The sequence below is a fragment of the Metopolophium dirhodum genome, chromosome 9 (assembly GCF_019925205.1).
Source record: "Metopolophium dirhodum isolate CAU chromosome 9, ASM1992520v1, whole genome shotgun sequence".
Classification (NCBI taxonomy): Eukaryota; Metazoa; Arthropoda; class Insecta; order Hemiptera; family Aphididae; genus Metopolophium; species Metopolophium dirhodum.
The window spans coordinates 25,761,030-25,788,056 of record NC_083568.1 but is presented as its reverse complement, the minus strand read 5'-3'; the positions used below and the strand labels follow the sequence as shown (position 1 = coordinate 25,788,056).

At 32.1% G+C, this 27,027-nt stretch overlaps 1 protein-coding gene across 11 annotated transcripts in view; it reads right to left on the bottom strand.

The window, feature by feature from the left end:
- The window catches only part of LOC132952934 (RNA-binding protein Musashi homolog Rbp6), a 401,189-nt gene that overhangs the window by 164,756 nt on the left and 209,406 nt on the right, over positions 1-27,027 (bottom strand). For 8 of the 11 annotated variants that reach the window (XM_061025455.1, XM_061025453.1, XM_061025459.1 and 5 more), the window contains 2 exons: positions 10,718-10,777; positions 5,046-5,130 (listed from right to left, as the gene is read on the bottom strand). In XM_061025455.1, coding sequence (XP_060881438.1) covers positions 5,046-5,130; positions 10,718-10,777 — 145 coding nt within the window. The remainder of the gene's footprint in view (positions 1-5,045; positions 5,131-10,717; positions 10,778-27,027) is intronic. The other 3 variants (XM_061025456.1, XM_061025464.1, XM_061025463.1) reach the window with 1 other exon arrangement.

Sequence of the window (27,027 nt, the reverse complement as noted above, 5' to 3'; positions counted from 1 at the left end):
TTGCATTCTCGACGGTCTCCGAATAAGAACAATATCAGTTTGTTTATTATTATATGCATTATACATTAAAAGATTCCAAAATGTATTCTATTAAAATTGTAATTTAGCTTGTCAACGATGTTATATTTTATCGTGAATTTGTACGTTGTCCGGTCAAAACTCACAGAAAATAATTAATAAACATTTACATTAGATCCGCATAACAAATCGTACGTTCAATAAAAATCTCCAACGTGGTCATTGTAATAATGTTACACACGGAACCGTAAATGTTATTTTTAAACAGTACGGCTTTCAGTCACGCCATTTCCATATTATTATCAACAATCAACAATAAAAAATAATAGTCAGTAATAGTTATTAAACGACCATAACTTTGTTGTGTTTTGTTGTAAGCTTTACTCCTCCACCGAAATTTGTTATAACACCGATTATAGACTAATAGAACGGACGCAGTAATCATTATTAGCTTTATATTTTATTATATTATGATTTCTTCTTTCGTTATTTATTTGACAATAGGAAATAAGTTTAACGATAACAACTTATTGTTTAAATAACATCAATGTTTGAGTATTTAAACTATAAAGGTTAATAATTTAAGTTGAAACAATAACGTAGCAATAATAATATCGACTATCGAGAATCAAGACAACCATGATACTATTCGATTTGAGAACGGGTCTGGAAAAAATACTTTGAAATTCCTTACATAATTGTAAAGGGTAAAAACTTGGTAGTTTACTCGGGCGTAATTAATGTATCCATGGCGAATAGTTGGAAGGAAATAGTCTGTATTTTTTTATTTATTTTATCTTGGAATGGATTTGTATTTAATTAAAAAGATAATAATAATAATGATAAAAAAAAATACAGTGGTAAAATGACGTTGAGTTAGTCAATATTTTTTTTCCTTGCAATATTCACAAATGAAAACGTGTCGGCCGAGTCTAAATGCCCAATGGTGGTGAAACGAAATCAATTTCCGATATAAAAGTCACTGTTGGATATAATAAGTTATTATTAGCGAAAAGGGAACGTAGGTAAGGTAGTTGATAACAAATGTCATTTTTCTCATTGCCGGCACCAGATTGTGTGACATTTGCTGACTGGGCGGGTATAGAACCCGAACGGCGGTCGAAGGGACAGGAAAAAAAGTAAAGGTTAGTCTACAAAAGTTCATGTATCTAAGGGCGGGGGTGGGTTTTTTAATCAAACTGTCGTTTCTGCGGTGGGGTGGCATCACTACCACTACCACCAGTGTGGTAATAATCGACCGTGACTCCGAACAACGTCATACGGCCTCGCTGCCATACAACCGTATAGGATAATCTCTTGCGTCCTTCCCGGCCACGCTGAGAAATACCAAATGAATTACTATCTCTCGAAAACCTGCAGCTCCTCACGCAACCGCCACGCCGCTCTTTTTTCCGCCGCCGTCACAGTTTCCGTGTGTCTCTTTTAATTAATTGATCTCTCGGACTCTGGTAAGACCCTATATTTTTTTCTACCCTCTATCTCGCCACTTTGACTTTTCTTCTTTTCCCATCCGCATCAATCTGCTCGCGCAGCCACCCGTCCACCATTTCGTCCATCGGTGGACGGAGTTACACACCAGCTCCAATTAGATTTACGAACGTCTAACGTTTTGTCACCCACTGCAATCGCGCAACGGCGGCAGCTTCTATCCTCGCCACTTTCCACCCCTATCTTCCAGCCATCCGTTAATCGCCTCACATCACATATACTGCAGCATTTCGATTTCAAAAACACCACCATCACTTAATCCAATCACGAACTGTCCTACTACATATTATTATGAATTGCTGTAAATTGCAGTCCGTGAAATAGTAAAATTCCTCAAACCGAAATACGAAATTTGTCTGTTTTTTATAATTTATTGTTGCATCAATCAAAATTAATTTGTCCGCAACAAAATAATAACAAGAAATTTATTACTAATATGACGTTAACTTAAAAAAAAAGTTGTTTGTTTTAACACTTAATTATAAAATTAAGAATAACTGTTACAAACTCGTAGATTATAAATAGTATTGTGAATTAAAAATGTGTTAAATTGAAAAATATTAATTTTTAATAAATTAATATAATATTATTATTGATAAATTATCATAAAAAACACACTTTCTTCTCTCCATCTCTCTCTATCCAGTACTTCCTCCCTATAGTTTTTCACTATTAGCGTTGATAAATCCTTTGATACTTTATCATACCATCGTTGTATATGCCTTTATAATGACCTCATTCCTCGTGATTTCGATCGTGTTAGACATTGGTATGTGACCCAGCTTAGTATTTTGGCTCTAATTACCAAAATTAAGTTTGGTTCTCCAAATACGTTGTAGGTATACTTATTCATTCTTCATTCAATATGTATTTATTTTAATAAAATTTGTAGAATGTACCTACAGAAATATCTTATATTGGTAATTGGACTTTTAAATATTGTGATATTTCAAAATAATTTTTTTTTATTTCTATTGTAATATTATATTTATGAAAAACACATTTAAATATTTTTTTTTTCAAAGTGTCGTATTTAAAAATGTAATAAATTGATTTTATAAACTTTGTACTAAATACCTACTACTAGCTAGTAATATAATATCATACATAAAAAAAAGGAAAACACACTTAATAGAAAGTTTATATTCTTGTTATTGGGTTCTAAAAAAAAAACCGATTCCAACATACTATAATATTATATACCTAACACTATTCTATCAATTTCACTGTATACATGTTTTCTGTCTACAGCATTCAATCACCTGGACATGCTACAAGGTCTCTTCAAAATCAATCTATTTGTGTCCATTTCAGGTTGGCCACTGATTACAAATGAACCGTCAATTCATGGTTGATAGCACAATTCAAACGTATAGTATACAAAGTTCACAATTCCCACAAAACTTTTAGAAAGGCTTCTTTGATAACATTAATTAAACCGATCCCAGTGCATATACAATACAGTTGAAAATCTACCGTACCTACAGATAATTTATAATTTAAAATGAATCGTAAGTACCTAAGTAGCTGTATATTTTTTATTGATTTTTATATAAACACTGCGAAAATCCCATAGGTTACTAGTTTTGTGGGTGAACGTATATCATACCGAGTGATATTTTGTGCATTCTATACCCACCAGAGAGGACGTCTTTATAGTACTTAAAAGTACATCGACATTTCATTATTTCATTATTTTTTTAAAAGGCTCTTAATAAATCAGTCATAACAACGCACTCATCTGATGAATAACCACGGAGGGGAAGGTTTAAAAGAATCGCCTACGAGGCGCTTCGACGGCTGTGTACTCGAACGTATTAAAATCTTCGGCGGCATTTAATAATGGTATTATTCCACGCTGGTAATAGACTGTGAAGTGAAAACACTCGTGAGTAAAAAAAAAAAGACAAGTCGCAGTTTCCAAAACTGAACAGAGAGGAGCGATGATTGAAAACGCGCGCGGGTTGACGAAGCGCGGTAGGGGTGGTAATCGCTGAGGCTATAGCGGGAGGATGAGGAGGAGAAGAATAAGAAGAAGAATATAATATGCGACAGCGACGAAAGAAATGGCCGGCGGGTGTGGTGGTGGGTGGGGATCAAACCGGCCGGAAAGTCGCCAGTCCGTCACGTGAAGAAATTCTCACGGCGACGATGAGACGCGCGTAGTATTGTATATACCCGAACGCAGTGCTAGAGTGGCGGCTGCCAGCCGGGTCTTTACTTAAACGAGCTAATCTCACTCACTACTCCCCCCCTCCCATCAACTGGTCCATCATCATCATCGCCACCCACCTAACCTAACGAAGAATCACCCACCCCCACCGCCGGGGCTATTGAATTGCAATCGAAGTGACGCCGAGATGGTAATACTATATAGGTTTTTGCGCATGGTTACGTACGGTGTATTATATTAATATATAGGTGGTGTACCTACTCGGTTTTCTCTTACATTCTCATTTAATAATTTTTTTCGCTTCACATTGGTCGATATCCAAAAAAAAAATATTTCAAGGCATCTGCAGGTCACGTGGTCGCATTCTACATACTGACGTTTTATTCAAAAACGTGAAATTGCCATCGGCCGTTTACGCGGGTATAAACGTCATTTATTTCGAACGCGGATTACAGTCTCGATTTTGGGTTTACGAATCTTATTCTATTATATATGATGAGGCGTGGTGGCGTTATATATAATCTGATTCCCGGCGAAATGGCCATCCCAGCTCTACCGACGAGTATATAAATACTTTAAGAAAGTGACACGAGAACGAGGCAAAACATATTCGTCGTTTCCTACTTGTCGTCTTTTCATCTCCCTCGGCGATCTTTATTATAATAATATATAAGCTGGTATTATGTAATGTTATTAGCTCATGCATAGTTGATTTACCATTATTGATTTTGGTACACCAACGGGAACAAACGAGCTTAACTATAATCCGCAATCAAAAAACGAGAGACTATACGATTGGAAAACAAAACATACTGCCGTTTGTATAGAATTATATTAATATTATTTTTTATTTTTTTTGGTTTCCATCGACATCATTATTTTGTCATATTCAATATGAAAACCTTCCGAGATAGCAATCGGGAAAATATTGTATTTTTAAATAGGCAATTTGCAAGTACAAAAAAAAAAGCATTCGAAAAAATAAAATGGGATTACCAATGTTCATTTTGTTCCTTCGCAGAATGTATAATGTAAATTTTATCTGATGGATTTTGATCTTAAAATAATGTGATTTTTTTTTATTTAAACTTAGATATATTAGCAAAATATATATACATATCATATTATACATGCACAAGCATTTTTTAAAACAATATTATTGTATTTTTAAATGGATACAACGAGTTTAAGGAAACATTCAAAATAATGAATCGATTAAACTCTAACTTTCACACCCATAAAATTCAAACAAATATTTTCTATTAGTGCTCGTACTATCTTTATGCTCTCGAGTCTTTGAAACCTTAATATAAAATTAATAAAAAAGAAACAGAGTGTTACTTACTTTTTTGCCGTCCAACTCGTGTGATCCTTGTGCCAGAACTTTGTCCACGCTGGACGGATCTGCGAAAGTGACGAATCCGAATCCCCTGTAAACAAAATTATAGTTTTTTAAGTCCATCAAGTATATTTTTGGTAAAAATCTAGAAAATCTATATAATGTCTGTATTTCCTTCAGCTCTCCTCCTCAATTTAACCCCATGCAATTTAAGTTTAATAGTAATCGCTTTAGTAAGACACTATCTAAAAATCGGCTGCCTGATGTTTAATACTGAGATTTTTGATTTAAATTAATTGAAGTACTCAGACTTGTTGTTTTGAATAATATACATTAATTGTATTTATTTACACATTTATAGCGACACATACATTTTATTTTTACAGAAAACAATCTCCCTCAACCTTATATATAACGATCTTATATTTCTGTGCAGGTATCTCATTGTCTATTCAATTAATATTTCTCACAATAGGGTACGAAGTAATAATGATTAAATCATAATTAGTTTATTTCAAATTTTGATTCTCTGTCATCATTTTTTAATTATTATCGTTCTATATTAATTTCTACTTTTTTTTAATCATGACGTCATATTGATATTTAATGTATGCACACTCTTTCTATAAATCATAATGTCATAATATTATGGTAAATTGTATTCATTTCATAAACTCTTTGCTATACAGTCTAGTAATATACACATATTCGTATCAGCTTTGAATTTTAAACATTACATTTTCTTACGACACAGCAGCTCTTTATTATTTATACGTACACCAGTTAATCTCAGTTATGATATTTTGTCGCACGATATACATGGAAATTATTTTAATTTCATACACCTACATATTATTAAATTTAAAACATCTTCCATAATTCCTTCATTCTCTCACGTAATTTACTTTGAATATTTAATCTTTCACACCGTGATTACGGGCTATCATTCCTTTGATTAAGTCTTTCATGTAACTAAAATCGTGTTTCATACACTATAACTAACTTCATTTCATATTCAAATAAAATTCTCAACGAATTATTCACTAAAGTTTTGTTTTGCGTTCTATACCAGTTTTATTAATAATATTCTACTTTATGATTTAAGGCTTTTATCAGAAATATTTAATTTTTATTCTAATAACAACAGGTAATATATTGGTATATAGGTAAATAAAATTATACGTATTTAAAAAGTATAAAATACAAGCTTAAATGTTGTTAAATCAAAATATAAATATAAATTATTTCTACAGAAATACAAAATATTGATAGTGGCATGTTAAACTCAAAAATATTATTATATGAAGTAGTAGTATTGAAAATGTTACAATATAGGTAAATAAAATGGTTATAGGATAGAAACAAGAAAAACATGAACTATTAATGAACTATTATTACTTTATTGTTAGTTAATTTCACCAAACACCAATTAAATTAAACTGTAAAAAATTATATTTTGTTAGGTAAAATGTGCATTATATTAGGTATGTGTATATTAGTTAATATTTTTCTAAACAACATTACGGTTAAAAACAATACCTTATAAAATATGATATTATGTAATATTTTACATTGGTATTTAAATTGTTTTATAAAAAACAACTAGTGTTGTTCAAATTAACTAAAAAATCTTGTGTTCAAACAGCAATTTAATTTTTAAAACAATGATAATAGGTATACTGTTTGTGATCAAAATGTTTAACATGAGTTATTCCTTTGATATATTAAATCTACGAAAAAATATTTTCTAAGCTTTACCTATTTTTAAAATATGTTTAGAATACAACTGATACAAAAGATCTTTAAATATATTATCAGATTGTGCATACTTTCAATTTTTAAAATAATAGATAAATTAATTTAATTGACTTTTTCAATATTTTTAAACTACCAAGAATATTACGTTAAAATAACATTGTATCCATATATCATATTTTCATAAAATCTAATCAATATCATTTAACTTAATTAAATTTATTAAGTATATGTTGATTTAGATAATAAATTAAAAGCTTATTTAAGTTTATAAATAACAATATATGAACAAAAAAAAATTGTTTGTATCAATAAAACTACGCACACAATAATTTTAGTAGTATTAAATGTATCGAGTATTATCTTCAAAGTGAAATAATAATCTGTTAAATTATTTTTTAAATGTTAAGTACATTTCTTGGGCATACTGATACATTTAATATAATATCATTGAATAATTATCTGTTACTATAACTTATAAACTTGGTGGTTAATAACGAAATAGTACCTATAGTATATTATATTGTTCAATAATTCAAAAACTGTAATTCGTTTTCTAATTATTATTATTATCCTGTCTCGACCCCTGACTACGCAACGTTACATTATAATCCACTCTTATAGCTGATGGCGATTGAGGAGGTCTCATTATGTATTGTGGACGACGACTACAACAGCGAAAACTGTGCGGACAACAGATCCTGCAGCTGCAGAGGGATTCCATCCAAATAACGAACCGACGTTACAAAGTGGGCGTGAATTCCGTGTCGTGATAAAAACTGACCACTGTCGGCGTTAACGCGTGGTACGAGCTTGTGCGCGGTCAGTGCAAAAAATAAAGGGCTACGCGGCAAATCAAACGGCGGCGAGATGTATAAAATAATATATAGGACGCAAAACCGTATATAATAAAGGGTTTGGCCTTAAATCATACACAAAGGGGAACACGGGGGGCGGTGAGGATGCGGCGCCAGAGGTAGGTTGGTGGCGGGGTTTGTGGAGGTAAAGAGAGTAGAACGTGGGTCAAGGGGGTGCGAGAGGGTGCGAGAGACTTGTGCAACGGTGGCAGAACACACGCGAGGAGCTGCAGCAAACGGGGCGAAACGGTTGATTTATGTTCGGTTTTAGCATGGAACGTATTATTTGTGAAAACGTTACCACCGTCGCGGAAACCGTTCCCGCGCATCCGAACTAGATTACGTGGTAACTTGGCGCGCTATTAAATTCGAACACCGCCGCAAAATCCCTTTTACTCCTTACTCCCCGCCCCTCCCAAAAAAGTACCCCTCCTACTTGCCACCGATCGTTCTGAACACCACCACTCGGGGGCAACAACGGCCGTCCTTATAATAATAATAATACATACATACGTATATCATATGTATATATATGTATGTTAACGAAAACGTATACATATGACCCCCTTTGTCGTCCGCCCTTGTGATAACCAAAAAACCCAGGTCAAAATATTATCATATTACTATTATTATTATCATTATTATCATCATCATCATCATCGTTATCGCTATTATTATTATAACGAACGCGTTAATGGTACACACATACACAATATATTATAATATTATAATACACAAAAGTGTTTCTTTTTTTTACTCTACCATATTATTATTAAAATGTTATATAGATACGCGTATACATCTTTCTGGTCCAACCGTGTATGTACGTACATCATTTTATGAGATCTGGTGCGGTGTTGCTTGTACATAGGCCGCCATAATAATAAACATTATTATGATATAAAATTTATGGACTTTTTCAGTCGACGATAAACGCCACGTGGGATATGATTAAAACCTGTTTGGACTCTATACGTACCTAGTATATTTTATTGAAACATTGACCAATTCAAAAACCGCGAATCGGATGATCGCCACCGGAGTGGTTGTAAATGCAGCTAGGGTCGAGAGACGCTTTCTCAAAAATGTCCTGTCGTGTTGTTATAATATAGTATTGTACACCAAATTATTTACGTTTTTATTTCTTGTTTAAATGATTTATAGTAGCTATCGACCGTATTAAGTATAGTATACGCACTATTTTAGATTCAGTTTCTACAGTCAAGTTTGAAAGCTTATTATTTTATTTTTTAACATTTGACATAGGTGATTTATTCCCAAACTTGAATATTTATTTATAACATTTATCCCAACAAGAATTGTTCTAACTAAATATTCAGTATTAAATCAATTTTTTTTTTCAATTTTACAATAATTATTAATGATTTCCCGTTTGGTATTTCAAAAATAATTAAACAGTTGTAGCAACAATATAATATTAATATTAAAATAATTGTTATAAAGCACTACTATAATACTATTAAAACCTGGGGTTGAATTTATAAACTAGCTTATGAAATATTTTATGATCGGATTTTCAAGGAATAATGTCAGAAGGAACAACAGAATAACGATATTTTATGAATGAATTATAAATATTAAGTAACAGAAACAACACTTATACTAATAATAAATCAAGAGAAACAACGTCATAAAATTTTTAACTCTACAAGACAAGACACTTAATACTAATTGCCATTGAAAAAAAAGAACTGTATCACAACTAAAAAGTATTTGTGTATTGATATAGGTAGTCATTATGTATATATTCATAAGCAAAAATCCGTTTATAGTGTTTTCTATCTCATACACATGTAAGACTCCCCACTGAGATCTTAGACGTATACACCGATATAAGAGAATTAATTAAGTACAATTATTGTAAAAAATAAAATAACGCCTTCGCAATACTTAAATCTGATTTTTATGAGTAAGCAACGTTAGACTACGTACATTTTTTTTTCAATTTACGTTATATCACCTAACGTTGTCAGCAGCGTAAATAATAATTGAAAATAAATGTTCTCTCCTTGTATAGATCCACGTCGTTAAAAATAATTTTAAAAAAACATTGAAAGATTGAATTTAACTAAACTCTTTTAAACATACCTATAAGAGTCTATAAGAGTCTCAGAGTCATGCATACTACTCATAATAATAATAATCTAAAAACTGCATAAATTTGCTTGTTTGACTCTCTAACTCTGGGATTCATAATATACCTAATTCAGTATCAAAGTAGTATAGTGATCAGAGTTTTGTTCAAAAAATATTTACATCCAAAAATGCCCTCTTAGATGATCTGTTTTCTTTTATTTTTTGGAAACCCCATAGTGTACATGCCATATATCATAAGAATTAAATTAAATTAAATTATTATATCAGTAACAAAATAAGTTATCGGAACCGGCAATAATTTAAAAAAATAAAAACAAAAACATGCACTGGCAAGAATATAATATTTAGATCACGCAAAGTATATAGATGTTACTTTTACGCCAAGTACGACGTAAAAAAAATGTAATTAGAAAAACTGGTAATTTGGTAACATTTTTAATAAAAATATAATAAAACAAAAAAACAAATCAATGTGGCAGCCATTTTTTTTATTAAAATAAAATACATCAAAAGCGATATCAATCTGCAGGTCGAAGATAAAACAGTCAATATTCTAAATACGCAACGGTACACCAATAAATCAAAACATCCCAACTAAATATTAACAATAAAAAATAATAAAATATAAATTAATTTTTTTTTTTAAAACATACAAAAATTAACTATTAACAAAACGCCAGGAATATTCGATTAGCTAAAATCGATACAAATATAAATAACAAATACATTTATATACACACAGGTGCATTATGATGTGTATATACACGCATATTATTTATTATAATTTTTATCCGTTTACAATATTATAAAATATGATTACGTTTGGTATGTAAAATAATCGGTTTTGTATATTGTTTTCGTATTAATGGTATAGCTAATTGAATTTCCCGGTGTGGTAAAAATCACAAAACACACTCCAAAAACCTATTCCGTTAATATGTTTCCTACCTTGACACATATTTCAGCTCGTTTTCGTTTCCAGCGGTCTGATCAGCTACAGCAACACGGCTGAAACCCCATTTATAACGTACAATCACAACTATGCTCACAACAATGGTTTTATTTAAAGATTTTTATTTATATAAAATAAAAAAACAAAACAAAAACAAAAAAAAAATTTATTTTTGTGTTTTACCCAGAAAGTCGTACAACTTAAAACGTAAATCATTAAGATAGTATGCGTATTGTAGTAGTAGTATACTCGTACCTATATCTGGGATATGCACACGTCATATTATTATACTTTATAATAATAATAATAATATACCTAATACGTTGGTTTTTTTTTATTATTATTTTTTTTTCAATCCTCGTCCTACACCCGACCACAATCATACACCACCGACAACCCTCGACGGAAAAACGCGTGCTGCTGAACCATCCCCGCAGAATATATTTTATATATAATAATATTATTTACATCACATACTGCTCGACATACACACATATTGCGTACACGGCACCGAGTGAATATCATCCCTCCTGCCGCCGCCGCCGCCGCCTAGGTCAATATTATGGTAATGTGGACCCGTTTATTATTTAGATCACATCACACCGGGAATCGAACGGGACGGGAAATCCGTACGCTCGGCGGAGCGATCTCAATGCCTCATCGGCGTGCGTACCGATGCGGAATTTTTCCACTTTATATTATTTATTATACATATATACATTTTCCGTCTACTAACCCGACGACCCCGTTTATACATATATATTTTTTTTCACGTGGAGGGAAAAAAATTGGCGACGAGGTGGATTTGATCGCGACGGGAAAGGGGTTATATATTATATATATTTATTTACTTTTTTTTGCAAATCGATTGTGACCAGGAAATTTCCCTACACACGCGCGCCCCCAAACACACACACACCCCATGCGCTCACAAAACGCGCGCTCTTACACCGCCTCTCATACATGCACCCAACCACCGATGAGCTCGACGATATTTTTAACGCAAGATTAAACACATACACACACTCACACACACGCCCACGCACACACACACACACGCACACACCGAACTGCGAACAGTATTTTATGAGAATACCATCAATATGGCACGGCATACAAAACAGCGTATATTATATAAAATATATTTTATACTTGCGTATACGTGTTTTGTGGGTCTATATGTGCTAGTTTTTATTTTTCGTACCTATATTATGTTTTATACTCGCGTAAATAATATTTCAGACAATGACCCAGACGGCGGTCGAATGGCGACCGGTGGACAAAGCGAATTATATTCGGTTCGCGACCCTCGGGGGATTTTTGAATACGTGTCCACGACCCAAAACCACCAAAGAAGGTGACTTGGACAATAAAAAAAAGACAACATTTCAATGAATAAAAAATTCAAATTTATATTGCGCTCTTGTTATCGAGTAATAGCCGGCGTGTAACCCCGTCGAATTGTCCATCGATTTTATTTGATATTATATTAGGTATATTATTATTATCATGGTTTGTAAATGCAATGATAATAATGTGAGTTTTTTTCATTATTATAATATAAACTCATGTAAGTATTAGCTGTCTATAATATTAATAACATTAATTTGAAAACAATATAGTTCATCACACAAATGTAGGTATAGCCGTATAGGTAATGAGAAAGATAAAGAAATATTGCATTTGATCAATCAAGCTGACATTAAAATTTTCAAGTTAGTTAATGATACACAAAATACCATTATTGGGAATGTTGGTTTTTTCGTAGAAAACTTTTAAATTTTAATGATATAAAAATTATATTTTCATCATGTTTGATTTATTTTAACATCATAACAGGTTATCAAACTTTGAACTTCAAATTGTAATTCATTGATAGTTTTATGATTTCGTTAAACATAGCGATATATTAATGGTTGCAACCACAGTTTGATAAAAGTTACCTTGTGCGAATCAATAAAATGCGAAAAAAAGGGGTTATCAAGTTATTTTTATAATCGAAAAATGAATGTGTCCAAAATTCCACCAAGCATTTTACAGCTCGACACAAAGGTTTACGTTACACAAACTATAATTATTTCCCACTCCATAAGCGACGTATAAGTAATGTGCTAAAATATTTCGATCCTTCATTAATTTGATTGCGGTTGTAAATGTGTTAAATATATTGTACACAATTGGAGTGTAGTGCTGTTTAGATCAATTAGATAAATTATTCAATTATACGATTAAAAGTCCAATTTATTTAATTTTCACTTTTTTGAGGATGATATAAACAATCGTAAATACCTACATATAAATAAATAATAATAAAACCACAAATGTACGTTTCAATTTCATCCAAGTTAAATAAATTGTGATCAAAATTCAATTTTAAGCATTATGACTTTCAGTCGTACTGTTTTCGTGTTGGATATTAGAATATATTTCCCACTTCTACTACCACCCTTCCACAGGGTCTACACGTATTTATATTATTTATATATAGGTATACTGGCAGGTATATATTATTATACCGTACGATTTAACAAGACTGAGGGATTTTTTACCTACAATTCTTAAAGTTTTCCGACGTTTTCGGTGGGGTGCTCGACAGAGGAAATCAAATTTCGTCTCGCATTTAACATAACCATAGACCGTAGACAAGAAAAACGAGTTTTTTTACATCAACTATAAAGTTTCTGTACGACCAATTGAGGAGGAATAACTGCACGCCACGGTATCAGTACGCAGTTCGTAATAATAAACGTATAATATAAACACATTTACGCTTAAATCCCCGTAATCGAGTAGGTAGTATTATATTATAAAAATAAATCGAATAAAAACTTTTACTGCTCATACAATAGATCTTCTTACAACTGTATTATAGCCTATAGGTGCAGTGTATTCATAGAGTGGAAGGCAGAACTTGGAGAACATAATAAGGGAGGGAGTTTAAATATTGAATTGATTTATAATATAGCCATATAATTTTAAGTATACAATACAAAATAATCATAATATGATCTGTTTTTACAATCTGTTTTCCCCACAACCGCATGGACTAAAATCTTTCTTCACCAGTATACCTAATCTTTTCCATTTAATAACTATGGACTGAAAGATTTTTTCACTAAATCGATTCCAACAGTCGATATTACTCCATATTTGATATCAAATCAAACCATAAAATCAAAATCGAAAAAAATGGACTACTACCGTTTTTTCCCCTGCACCCTTCATATGGGTAGGTAGTTATAATGATGACTGTACGACAGTCATCGCGACATACGCGTATAATGTAATATAATAGATATAGGTAGGTGTAGTTGGGTAGGTACTAGTTACTAGGTACCAATACATCGCTTGGACCGCGGTATACTCGTATTATATAATAATAATAGTAATAATATGTTTTTGGTCGTTGGGAGAGCGGAGAGGGTGGCGTGTAAAATTGAACAATCAATACGTCACGCCGCCGCGGCTGTTGTCACAGTCGCAGGCTCACGGCGAACGAATATAACAACCCTTTCCGCCGCCGCCCACGGGCATTCCGTCTATCCGTCAGCGAGCGCGATCGGCGGCCCAGGTCGGAGAGGATGCCCGCGGTGTCGACGTGCGAGCGCAAGTGCGTGTGTGTTAATGCACTCGGAACGCGAACGACAAGAGAAACACATTTGGTTTGGCGCTAGCGGGACAGGTGACGCGCGCGCGGCAATGCGCGCCCGAAACACCCTTGAACCGCCGCGGCGCGATGAATAATTGTCGGCCGTCCGTTTCGAGTTCGGTGTATAGGCGTACGCATCGTCCCCCCACCCACGCCTACCCACCGATCCCTCGCAACGTTTGCGTGCATGTGTGCGTGCAAATGTGTGTGTATGTGGATGATGTGGGTGGGTGTGTGTGTGTGTGTGCCGCTCGCCGTCTCGTCATGAACGCGCGCACGCGCCTCTACCGATCGCTCGACGTTTTCGCGGCGAGACAGTTTTGCCCGCAGACGTGTTTGATCGCTTTCGAACCTGCCACCCCCCCCCCCACACACACCCACACCACCAATCGGCCGCCGAAAATCGTACTTAGGGTTTTGCACGGGCGTGTGCTGCGCGAGTGTGTAGGCACTCCTGTGCTCCACCACCGCCGCCCGCCGACACGCTATACGACTGTATACTTTTGATTGATTCTAATGGTTTTCGGCTTCGAATTCTATCTCGCTGATAAATCGTCCCGTGTATACCCTTTTCACACACTACCACCCCATCCCACGGCAACCCACCCACATAACAGCCAACGATGACACGCCCCCCTGTCTTCGTATTATGTATAATATACGAATACGCCGTATGGGTATTTCGCGTCCTTTTATGTATATATTATATGCGTCTACCTATATAATACATATTATATAGGCTATACATATATATATATTATGTATAATAGGTATAATATAGTATGTAGGTATCATATAATATTATATATTCGTGAGTGTGTATATAATAGACGTTAATACGGCGCCCGTGTACGGGTTTCCGGAGACGACGACGCCCGCGACCAACGATGAATAATATAATATATAACATAACCACGGTGATTTATCAATATATTCAGAGAATATTATAATAATATATTATACGCGTTGGTCGATCGTGAGGGGAAAAAAATATTATTATTATTATACGCCGTTTTTCCGAAGTCTTCGTCGTCGTCGTCGTATACTAAGAGTATACAAAAAAAAATACGCTGAGCCGTAAATGTACAAAAAAAAAATAAAATATAGTATGTGCGTGTTTTACCAAACATTTTTCCCGCTACATTATGCATAATATTAATATATAGGTACATAAAATAAAGTTTCAAGATAATTTTGTTCAACCAATAGTTACTGATTTAAGTAATATGCAGACTAAAATCATTTTTATAATCTTTTAAAATGATATATTATTTTACTCGGGTCATTGGATTTATAAATTGAGACGATTCATGTTAAATAAGAATTTGAGATAAGGTAATGTTTTCAACATTTTGAACATGTGCATTAAAATTCATAGACAATTTGTATTTACTTATTAATATAAAAAGTAATGATAAAATCTTTGCACGAATATATTATATAATAAAAAATAATCGGGTAAAGTTAAAATTTAAATGTCTTTAAAAAGTAGATACATGATATTATGTGTTATGTTTTTTTATCATATTAATAAATCGTTTTTGATTTTTTAGTTTTAAACTGAATATTTGAATTATAACCATGTTTTTTTTTAGTATCTAAGAGATGCAGCAACGCATGAACCTATTTGTTTATTTTATATTTAAAAATATTCTTTTTTTTAAATAAATGTGTAACAATATTATTTTCCTCGAAAAACCAACCTTCTTAAAAGCTTCCTATTATTCGACTTAAACATGGGGTGGTGTACGATTTCTACGCAAAGCATGATGAGAAAAGCGTGCAAACAAAATACGAAGTAAGTCAATAATGACAACAATATAATATATATGTTTTTATGTTATAACGTTTGAATACAAATAGTACAGGGTTTTTCATTATTTGTTCTAAAGTACTATACAATTTCCTATCATCTCTTCAACTATGTCTTATCATAGGATATAAATAGCTCTTTACTAATCGTATATAATACTACATTGAAGTTAAAAGTTTAATTAATTTTACAGGATACGTTACAAATTATGTTATGGGTATCATTTAAGGACAATTCGTATGAATAAACCCATTATTTATTTTAATTGTCTATGTATAAGAAACGAAAAACTACTATGTTTAAATAAAATAAAATTAGTATTAAAAATATGCAGTACAATTATTCAAGTCATCGCAAGTTGTAAAGTTCAAATTTATAACTAAAAATATACAGAAAATCGAAAATGAAGTATAAATAGAATATTGATTTAACCACGTATTTTCAATATTATTTAAATTCCTGTTAAAAATGTTATGGTAAAATCAACAATACATACATACAAAAAAAGAAGGGAAGAACGTTCAATGTTATTTAATATTTATACATCACTTATGTGACTCGTCGCAATTAATTTAAATACAGAACAGATTGTATAAAATTGCATAAAATTAATATGAAAAATATTGAGAATTTGCAGACAGTTCAATTTAAAATATTTCCTGGAGGTCATACCAATTCTCTGTCGGTTTATTACCACAATGTTCTTCTTGTTATTATTTCTATCCCATCTCAAGTGAGGTGAACAAAATGGGAGTTCTAAGTTCAAACGCAATATATTGTAAAATAGATATTATATATAGACATTCAAGTAAAAAAAAAAACTACGGCCTCGCCAATGGGTTACGTTTTCTCTATTCACTCGTAAGGATTCACCGAATGCCCTTGTAAAATGCATTATTCAGATAGTCATTATACCGTCATTGGATAGGATAGGGATACGGTGATACAAAAAGTGAGTTCAGCGTTTCACATTCCACCCTTACTTTAGCGCTTGTTTAGAAGAGCCTTCAATACATTTTACTTTATATTTATATATATATGCTATGTATGTGAAATGTGTATATTATATCTATGCACTATGCACCACACGCTAGCTGTCCAATCCGAGCACAATGTCTCATTTTCACTTATACTCTCTTCTCCCATTTCTGATCACAGACTGCATAATAATAATCAAAAGCTCAGTATTCATTACAATATATGCAGTCTTTGTCAGACATAGCGAAAAAAAATGTCAAAACATGAAACAATAGATGATTCCATAACGTTTGAATTTCTTTAATATTATATCTAAAAGTATTTGGTTTTAGATTTGTATGTGAAAACACTGAAAACATATTATATTGTATCAACCTGGTATTACAGTACGATATTGTTTGAAAAATTTAAATAATACAATTATGGTAACACGGCGCCCTGAATAGGCAATTTCACTACACCACTGTCCGACTGTCATGGATCACTTTTTCCGAAAACTCATAAATATTATTCTGATATTTCAAAAATATTTGTATTATAACATTATATCCACTATGTCAACATATTTTTACATCCAAAATTAGCGGTGCACACGAATTGCGTACCAAGTCAGGTAAACGAACCTTTTTGAACGAATTGCGTCCCGGACGCAATTCATGTTACTTTTTTCCTTAAGATATTTTTTAGTGGTTTCCAAATTTATTAAAATTTTTTAACAATTTAAATATTTATCACAAATATTATTATTATATGAAAACTAGCTTTTAGTGGGTTTGTACTTTTATAGATATTTTTATAAAAATATTAGATATTAGATGGAAATGTACAAATAAAAACTGCAGATATTTTTTACGGATAGATACACAAGATAAACTAAAGGTTAGTGTTAGTAATTTAATTCACATTCACGAAAAACTAGAATTAAAAATTCTGAATCGCCAAAAGTTTAGCAATAGTTTAAAACGGAAAGCAGTTACAGACGTATCAGAACGACTTATTAAATTATTTCATAGACAATTAAAAGATGAAAACGTGTCTACACTAACATTAACTGATATTACGTATATAAAAAATAATATGCATTATGCACGTAGAACCTGCAGTTACCCTCAATTACCAAAAACTATAAGCGATGTTCATTCTATTTTAAACTCGATAGAAATTAAAACTACCGACAACGAACAATTTGTATTTAATAACTTGGACACTGGCATAGTTATGTTTTCATGTCAAACTAACTTAAGCTTTTTTAGCAAAATAAGTGTATTTTATGTAGATGGAACTTTTGAATACTGTACTAAATTTTTAAACTGTACTAAATTTTTTTAAATAAATTCACAATTCATGGATTTTGAAATTATTGAAATCACGATTAAAGATTATGTTAACATATTAGCCAATAAATATAAATATAGACAAAATTAAATCAATACTTTTGATATTAACCTATGACTTATAAATCTAATAAACTTTTTTAAAAATATGTGAATATGACGACTTATTATATTACCTATACGAAATTATGTTTTCACAGCTTTAATTTATTTATTTTTAATAATATGTGAATATGACCATTTATACCTATGATATTATGATTTTACAATTTAAATTTTTTAAAAATATGTGAATATGACAATTTATTATATACGATATTATGTTTTCACAGACATATCTTTATTATTTCAATGTCATTTTAAGAACCACTCAACTGTAGATAAAAAGGTAACACGAATTGCGTCCGGGACGCAATTCGTTCAAAAAGGTTCGTTTACCTGTTTTGGTACGCAATTCGTGTGCGCCCAAAATTAGGTCACTGAAGGTATATGAAAGAGAATAACACTTACAATTATTCGGTTAAATCATACAAATATGGTAATATTATGTCTCTGTTATATATAAAACATTGTTTTCTAATTATTATTCAATATTTTATAATTGGAATGGAAACCAAAAAACAATATAATAATAATAGTAATAATTTATAAAATAATAAGCTTTTAGTAGGTAGGTGAACAGTTATTATCACGGATTTTAAATAAATTGAAAGGATATGGTAAATTCTTAAGACGATTTAAAGATTTCTAAAGCAAAATTAATGTCATTGATCGGTCACTAGGGGCAACACGAAAGTTTGTCATTTCACCAAATGAATAATTCATCGTTTGTTTGATAAAATATTTAAATTTTGAGAACGAAGTAATCGACTTTTGCATTGTTCTCCAATACGATTGGTTATACACATTTATCATATATTTATTGTATAATATATAATTATATAGGACGTATGTATAAAATGTAAAGTGATACAAACTTGCATATAATCATAGTGGAGAAGAGCAGAAACTAGTTTGGAGAGGTAGTGCGTTCAATTTATTATATAATATTATAGAGGTTTAGAAATATACTATAGTTTTATGAAAATACACGAGGGTCGAATCGCGGGGAAAACAGACGGGCGGCGTTACGAATATACAATACTATAGATGTACTCTTACAACGATATCGAAACAAATTGATAATAATAATAATGATAGGTATGTATTTTAGCATATTATATAGAAAACGGAACGACGTGTATGGGATATCGTCTATAACTGCATTCAGCTACGCCAGACAAAAACGTACACCGGGAACGTTTATATTATAAATTATAATATATTATTTTCGAAACAAGAGTAGCGGTATAACGACGTCAAATTGACCAGTTTATTCGATTGGTGTACCAATCGACCCTCTCCCCCTCTCAACCATTCACACGACCACAGTACTCGAAAAATCTACCTTATCTGCCTAATCCCTATATATACTCTACCCAATATATTACGTCATAATGTTTTTTTTTTCTTTTTTACAATTCAATTGACTTGTCGCAATCGTCCACGAAAGCCCGCGAGAATTCCGAATGCCCCGCGAGACGGCTAAACATATATATATATAATAGGTATAAGACTGTGTGCGTGCACAATATACACAATATATGTATGTGTGTGTGTGTGTGTGTGTGTGTGTGTGTGTGTGTATATATTATGTATCTGGCGTATTATATAGCGTAGAAGAGCTTTCCGGTGCACTGCGGGGTTTTCATCAAAATGCGTATGCGTGCGCCGGCGTTATATGCGCGTATATAGGTGTACGCCACCACTGCGCCACTATTGCCAGACTTCCTCTTTCAAATGCTAATGCTTTAAAACGACCGGCCCGAGCAACTCTCTCGCTACTCTGCCACAGTCCTTCTCGCCCGCACGCCCATGTCATACTTCAAAACCCAAATAGGCGTTTTCTACCGACCCATTTTGGTCACTTGATATTCGCATTCATTATATATACAATATATGTATACATATATTATCCACCGTCACTGTTACAATAATGCGCATACGATGCGACTAATAATTTACGTCGAGCCCATGCGATTGCGAGAGGCAGGAGAGGAAAAAAAAACAAATATTTTCGCACCGCCCGCGATTAGGGTTTCAAAATTATCTTTATAATGCACACCTTGCCATAAACAAATCTCCCAAATAGATGCCAGCTGCGTGTTACTTAATTAATTAGATACCAACGTGACACAAGTACATGCCAGTAACGATTCGATATATTTTGTTAATTAGTTAGATAAATGTGTAAACATTTTTAAATTAAAAATATATATTTTTCCTAGATGTTTTTAACTCCACAATTCCACAAAACAACACATTCCGTTGTAAATATAATTACAACATACCATTTGGCTCAAAGCAACGATTTGAAGCTACATTTGATTATAAGAAATCGACGTGACGCATTACAACATAGTTTCACTCTAAACATGCAACTTATTTAACATGTATTTAAAAAAGATGTTGTAATTGCCAAAGTTTGTTAGATAACTTTTAAAGACGACCGATGAAGGAAGTTTAGTGCCCCAAACGATATACATATATATATATATATATATATATATGTATAGGTATATTATATACACACGCCTACATAATTACAATATAAATTTTGGATCAACGATTTATATAACGCGACGGTGCGTTTAGGTTGTAGAGAATCAAGGGAGTCTTTTAGCAGTCATACAAACACGACAAGATTAAAATATAATATGATGAGTATATTATAATGAATATTCTGATTTCTAAAATCAAACACGTGCGCATGTGCGTTAGTGAAAGTATATGCCTAATATAACTTTATGATATTGAAAGAAATAAGACTTTTATATTTTGTTTTATGTATACACAGTAGGACGAAACACCCGCTCCACTGAAGCGCATCCGACGGCGAGCTGTATCTATAGTGTACGCGTGAGAAACATGGAAGGAAAACTCGGATATTGAAAATTACTCGTAAATGGGAGAAAATTACGGTGGACGATGTCTCGGTCTCTTCGGCCACGTTTCAAGTGGGTAGTGCGCAGAACATAACAGTGTATTATATATATGTATATAGGATCAGGGAAAATTATGGCAGGAGGGTGAGCACGAGAGGAAATAATAATAATAACCGATTCGTCGGTTGGATGGACGTAATATCGCACGCAAAAGGGGTCCCGACGGCGACGGCTGCCGTTGGACTGGGATGCCGGCGGCGGCGGTATAAAGGTGGTGGCAGCGGCCCGAGAGTTGATTGCCGCCGAACCGGAAATGAACCGGTGCAGCACTTCCATATATATATATATATAATAATATTATATAATGCGCCGTATTTTATATAATATATTAGACTGCCGTTAGTTTTCTCCGCTCCTCTAGGCATCAGGAATTAATGAACCGAATCTACTCGGCAAAATGCTGACGTACGGGGTGGTAGAGATAGAATACCTATTTCACCACTGTTGCATTGGCAAAATCAAATATTAACGGTCTTCATCGTAAATAAAAGACGAACGACGGCCGTAGACCATGAACGACGTTGACGCTGCAGGACTTGGGGACTTTGTGACAAAACCGTTCGGGAGTATTAGTCGACCGGAACCGAAAGCCCTTCCACTCCAACCACCCTTTCTGCCATATATTCACGCCCACGGGACTACGCTACGTCTGTGGAATTCGCCGGATTTCATTACGGGATGATCCTAGTATTGTCACCGAAAATTAGTCTGATTGCCCGTCCGAGAGCCAAATTGGCTTAATTGGCCCGCCGACCATAATAACGCGAGCCGACTGTACCATGACAATAATCCGCCCTCGCTAGCCGCTGTAACTGACACCGTCCAAGACGCACCACCAGCCAGCATTATGATGACATACCGTCGTTAACTCCACGAACAATGTCGACGGTGGGGGAGGAAATCCAGCTAGGTCCAAGGACCGCATCACAGTTGGTGATCGTCGGTGCGGTTAACGGGCATTACAATATTATTATACAATATCCTGCACTGGGAAAAACGTTAGATGACAAGTTTGTTTGGTAGAGGGGAAAACCCATCGATTCAGAATAACGTTTTAATCGACTGGGTTCATGCTTCTGATATTATAACCGTTGCGAACTGGTCTCAAAATTAATTCTTTAGGTTTTTATTATAGTTATATTTTTTTTTTTTGTTCATTGTGATCTTCTTATAATTTGCATGTATCAATAATTATTATGAGTATAGTGATGATTGCAAATACGAAGAAATTACATTAAAAAAAAAAAACATAAGGACAATTGTTTTAGTAAAACGATTAATTATTAAAAAAAAAACAGTTAGGGGTGAAAATATAACAAGGATAAATAAATCGCAAGGTCTATTCAAAATGTATATATAAATCATGTTGTAAATTGATAGACAAATGAGGGTATCGTATCCTGAGATTACACGGGCTTATGAAATTAAATACGTGAGAAAGGATAGATATATTTTTGTTTTCTTTTGATTTAATTTAATTTACGGTTTTCACAATTTCACTTAAGCAATTGAGTTTTGGTCATGTCCGACCATTGCTCACTACACAATGGTAAGAACGATTTGTTTACAATAATTCTAAGGTGAGAAACGTTACAAATAAATGGAAGCATAATTTATTGAGATTCGACTAAATATTTATCTAGGTTGAGACATAAATTGAATTTTTAATTTAGGACACAAAATATAATATGAATTCAAAAATATAATAATATATATTAAATATTTACAACAATACAACGGTATTGTTATTTATTCGGTCTGAAAATTGGTCAGAATTTAGATAAAATTGTTTGAAACGTATTTTTTTTAAATAATCTGTAATGTATATTCTGCAATAATTTATTTTATTTTATTACAACTAAGCCTGAAAACAAAGTCGACTTTTAATTATTGCTTTCATATATTTCAATTTATTATACTTAGATACTATCACTTGAAAATTAGGCATAAAATTAAATAAAATCTCAAGTGTTAGTACCTTTGAAACATATAGGTACGTGCATACAACACGCGATCGACTCTTTTACTCTATAATCTATGTTTATACAGCTGCTTATGTAAACCAACAAACAGAGTGACCATTGTGAATCAACTATATGTAGTAGCATGAGTATTGCTGCAATTAGTAGTAACAAGCAACGATGACCCTCAGATGCATTATAGACAAATTAGGACAAAATTGGTTTATTCGCTTGAGTATACGCACATATAAATATATAATATATATGATATGTATAGTGTACTACAATAAATGGTATACGTTATATATATATAGAACAAACGTTAATTTCGATGATTCGCCGAGGCTGCTGTAATCATTGTGCGAGGGAAGAACACGGCCGAGGTCGTACCACAAGATTATTTCGCGCGCAGAGCTCTTAAACGAGTTAAACGCTTATGTTTTCGGTGGTAAAAAACGAATTAAAACCAACTGTTTTCTTAGTGCTGTCATAATCCACACTTGCAGAGCAAAGGAGTATGTTTTCAATTACCGATAAAACCATGACCCGCGACGGTAACTGGCAGAAACAGGGCTCGCGAGCTATTTCATGGCCAGATCGAAGCTTTTATTGGAAAATAACATTTTGAACCTTTCTTTTAAATAAAATGTTTACAACGAACAGACTCTGGTCGGTAATTTGTTTGATCCTTGGAATATGTGTGGGGGAAGGGGTGAAATACTAAACGCCGACATGGTTATAAATTATGATTTAATAGCAGTACATACGCATCTTGATTCATGGTGCTATAATATATGCAAGTATAGGAGACTATTATCATACAATTATACAGTAAATACTTATCTTTGTATATTTGTTTGGATTAGACACAATCTGTACAGTTAACCACATTAGCACAATAAGTAAACTATTATTATTATTATTATTATGTGATATCAAAATAATAAGTAATAAATATTAAATACGATTATTTATGATTTTGTTTATGTTTTTTCTAATAATTTGTACCCAGGTGGGTTCTGACGTGTATGTGTGTGTGGAGGGAAGTCATGGACGTCGTTTCAAATCACGGTTATAATTTGTATCGTAAAAATATAATTATTATATGAAATAACGACATCATAATAACTGGTAGCTTATAATTATTATTAATATTCGGGTCAACATAAAAACCCGCGTAAAATCGATAAAACATTAGTATGCCTAAGTATGATTATGGCGTTTATGCGGACTGCCTTAAATTACATGATTAACGGACGAAAACTCTCATGTGTAATGACTATGCGCTTCGGATAGAACCTAAAGTTTATAATTATTTTTACCCAATTACAAACTTTCAATATCACGCTAGTTACCCTCGTTATAAAACTCATTAGTCAGTACTCGGGTGGGTTAACTTCATTTGTATAGAACATTGCATTAAAGTGAACAATAAAAACATTTGTGTATAATACACAATAATATGATATATATATTTTTTATTTAAATACCTACCTAACTATGTTAGTGTCTTATATTAAAATATTTTTTGTAACTTAATGTAATATTATATTAATGGGCTATCGGTGATATGTTTTTTAACAAACCCTATTGTTTATTTTTATTTATTGAGATTCTTCACGTATGACTTGCAATCTTTTTAAATATGGACTTATATAGAGATATATAAACAATATATTACATAGTAATTGAAGAAGTCATAGGACAGAAACTGACAAACGAGGGAGAAATGCATTGCACATCACAACTAAAAATATGATGCATGAACGGTGAAGTCTGAACTAATAACACGGCTAGCATATGATCGGAGATGGAAGTGTAAGGTATATATTATAAACCAACCAAACAATTGAACAAATAAAAAAAAATGCAATATTTATCATAATGTATGATATTAAAACATAAATTTAAATAAAGTAAACGCTTAACGAATTTAACGAATGCGTAAAAATATATCGTTGTAGCTTCTATTTGTATTAATATATCTGTTTTTGAAGGATTTAAGGTCTATTATTTACTGAAAAGAAATATTTATAAAAGTCACACATAACTACAGTTATCTACATGAAAAGTTTTTGTTTTTTTTTTGTATTTTGTTAACCGGATTAACCTAGTGTATACGATGTTTCTTATTGTTTTTTTTATTGAATGCAAAACTCAATGTATAAAAAATGCGCACTTACACATTAATATTTATTTTTAATTTATTATTATAAATTATTATTAATTAAGGTTAAATAATGTTTAGTCTTAATAATTCAAATTAATAAAACATTAACGCTATAAATACTCGTGAAACTATCGAACTACCCAATAAAAATAATTTCACAAAAACATAAAATATTTTATAGGTACTCTTCAATGACTTGGCAATATAGTATAGCTATATAATAAATATTTTTTTTATTTTAAAAATAATGGTTCATTGCTCATACTATAGGCATTTACTTACAAATCCAATTTCATCCAACAACTTACGGGAATAATAGCAATAATTTAATGTACACTATATTATAAAAAGAAACATTATTTTTAACAAAATATTTACGTAGAATATTACAGTAAGTCATAATTTAAGATTTTAAATTAAAAAAAAGCTTTCTATTCCAATTTAAATTGTATACAACATCACCAAAACAAATGTTTTCAAAAGTTATATAATTATTATTTTAAAGTCAAGGGGCTCATAAATTTTAAGATCAACGGTATTTTATCTCAGCGCACTGTTCTTACACCTCAAAATCAGTGATTTATAATGTTTTTGTTTCGTTCAGTTAGATTTATTTTAATATTCTTCCTTTTATTTTCAAAGAATCCAAATTTATTTATCACTTACATCGAAATTGGATCTTTTCATTCAACTTGGTAAAAACTTAGCAATAAAAATAAATTTTTTACCAACGTTGAATAAAAAAATTTTTAAATATTTATTTGGATTGCATAATGTTTATGTAGGTAGATGGGTGTTTTTATATTAATTTATTGATGTGAACTTTATTTTTTTTTTTAATATGTCTATGCTTATAGTTACGTAACACAATACCAACAATGTTTTTCATTAAATATTTCCAACATTTATGATGAATAATACAGTTTGAAGTACATGGAAGGACGATTTTAATATTAAAAACCAAAGAAGTCGTTCTGCTGTGTAGTAGGTTTTGAGTGTATCTCATCATTCAGTAGGCGGTAGATCACTGCAGTAAAATATAATATGTTAAAATTGAATCCAACGATTCATACTTTTAACGATTCAAAACGTAAATGGTCTGTCAGTATCTATTTCTGAGCAATTTATTCTTCTATTGGGAATACAGTTAGGTTGACCTATATTTTGCTAAAAGTATCACATAAATCATATTTATTATAATATTAAATAATAGAATATCATCGGTATTAACATAATATAAGCCAATACTGACATAGAGTAAATCAGTGTAAATAATGTAATTTTTACTTTTGAGTTTTGACCACTAAAGTACAAAATAGATTCAATTTTCCACTAGAAACTACCCTCCCTATTAAAG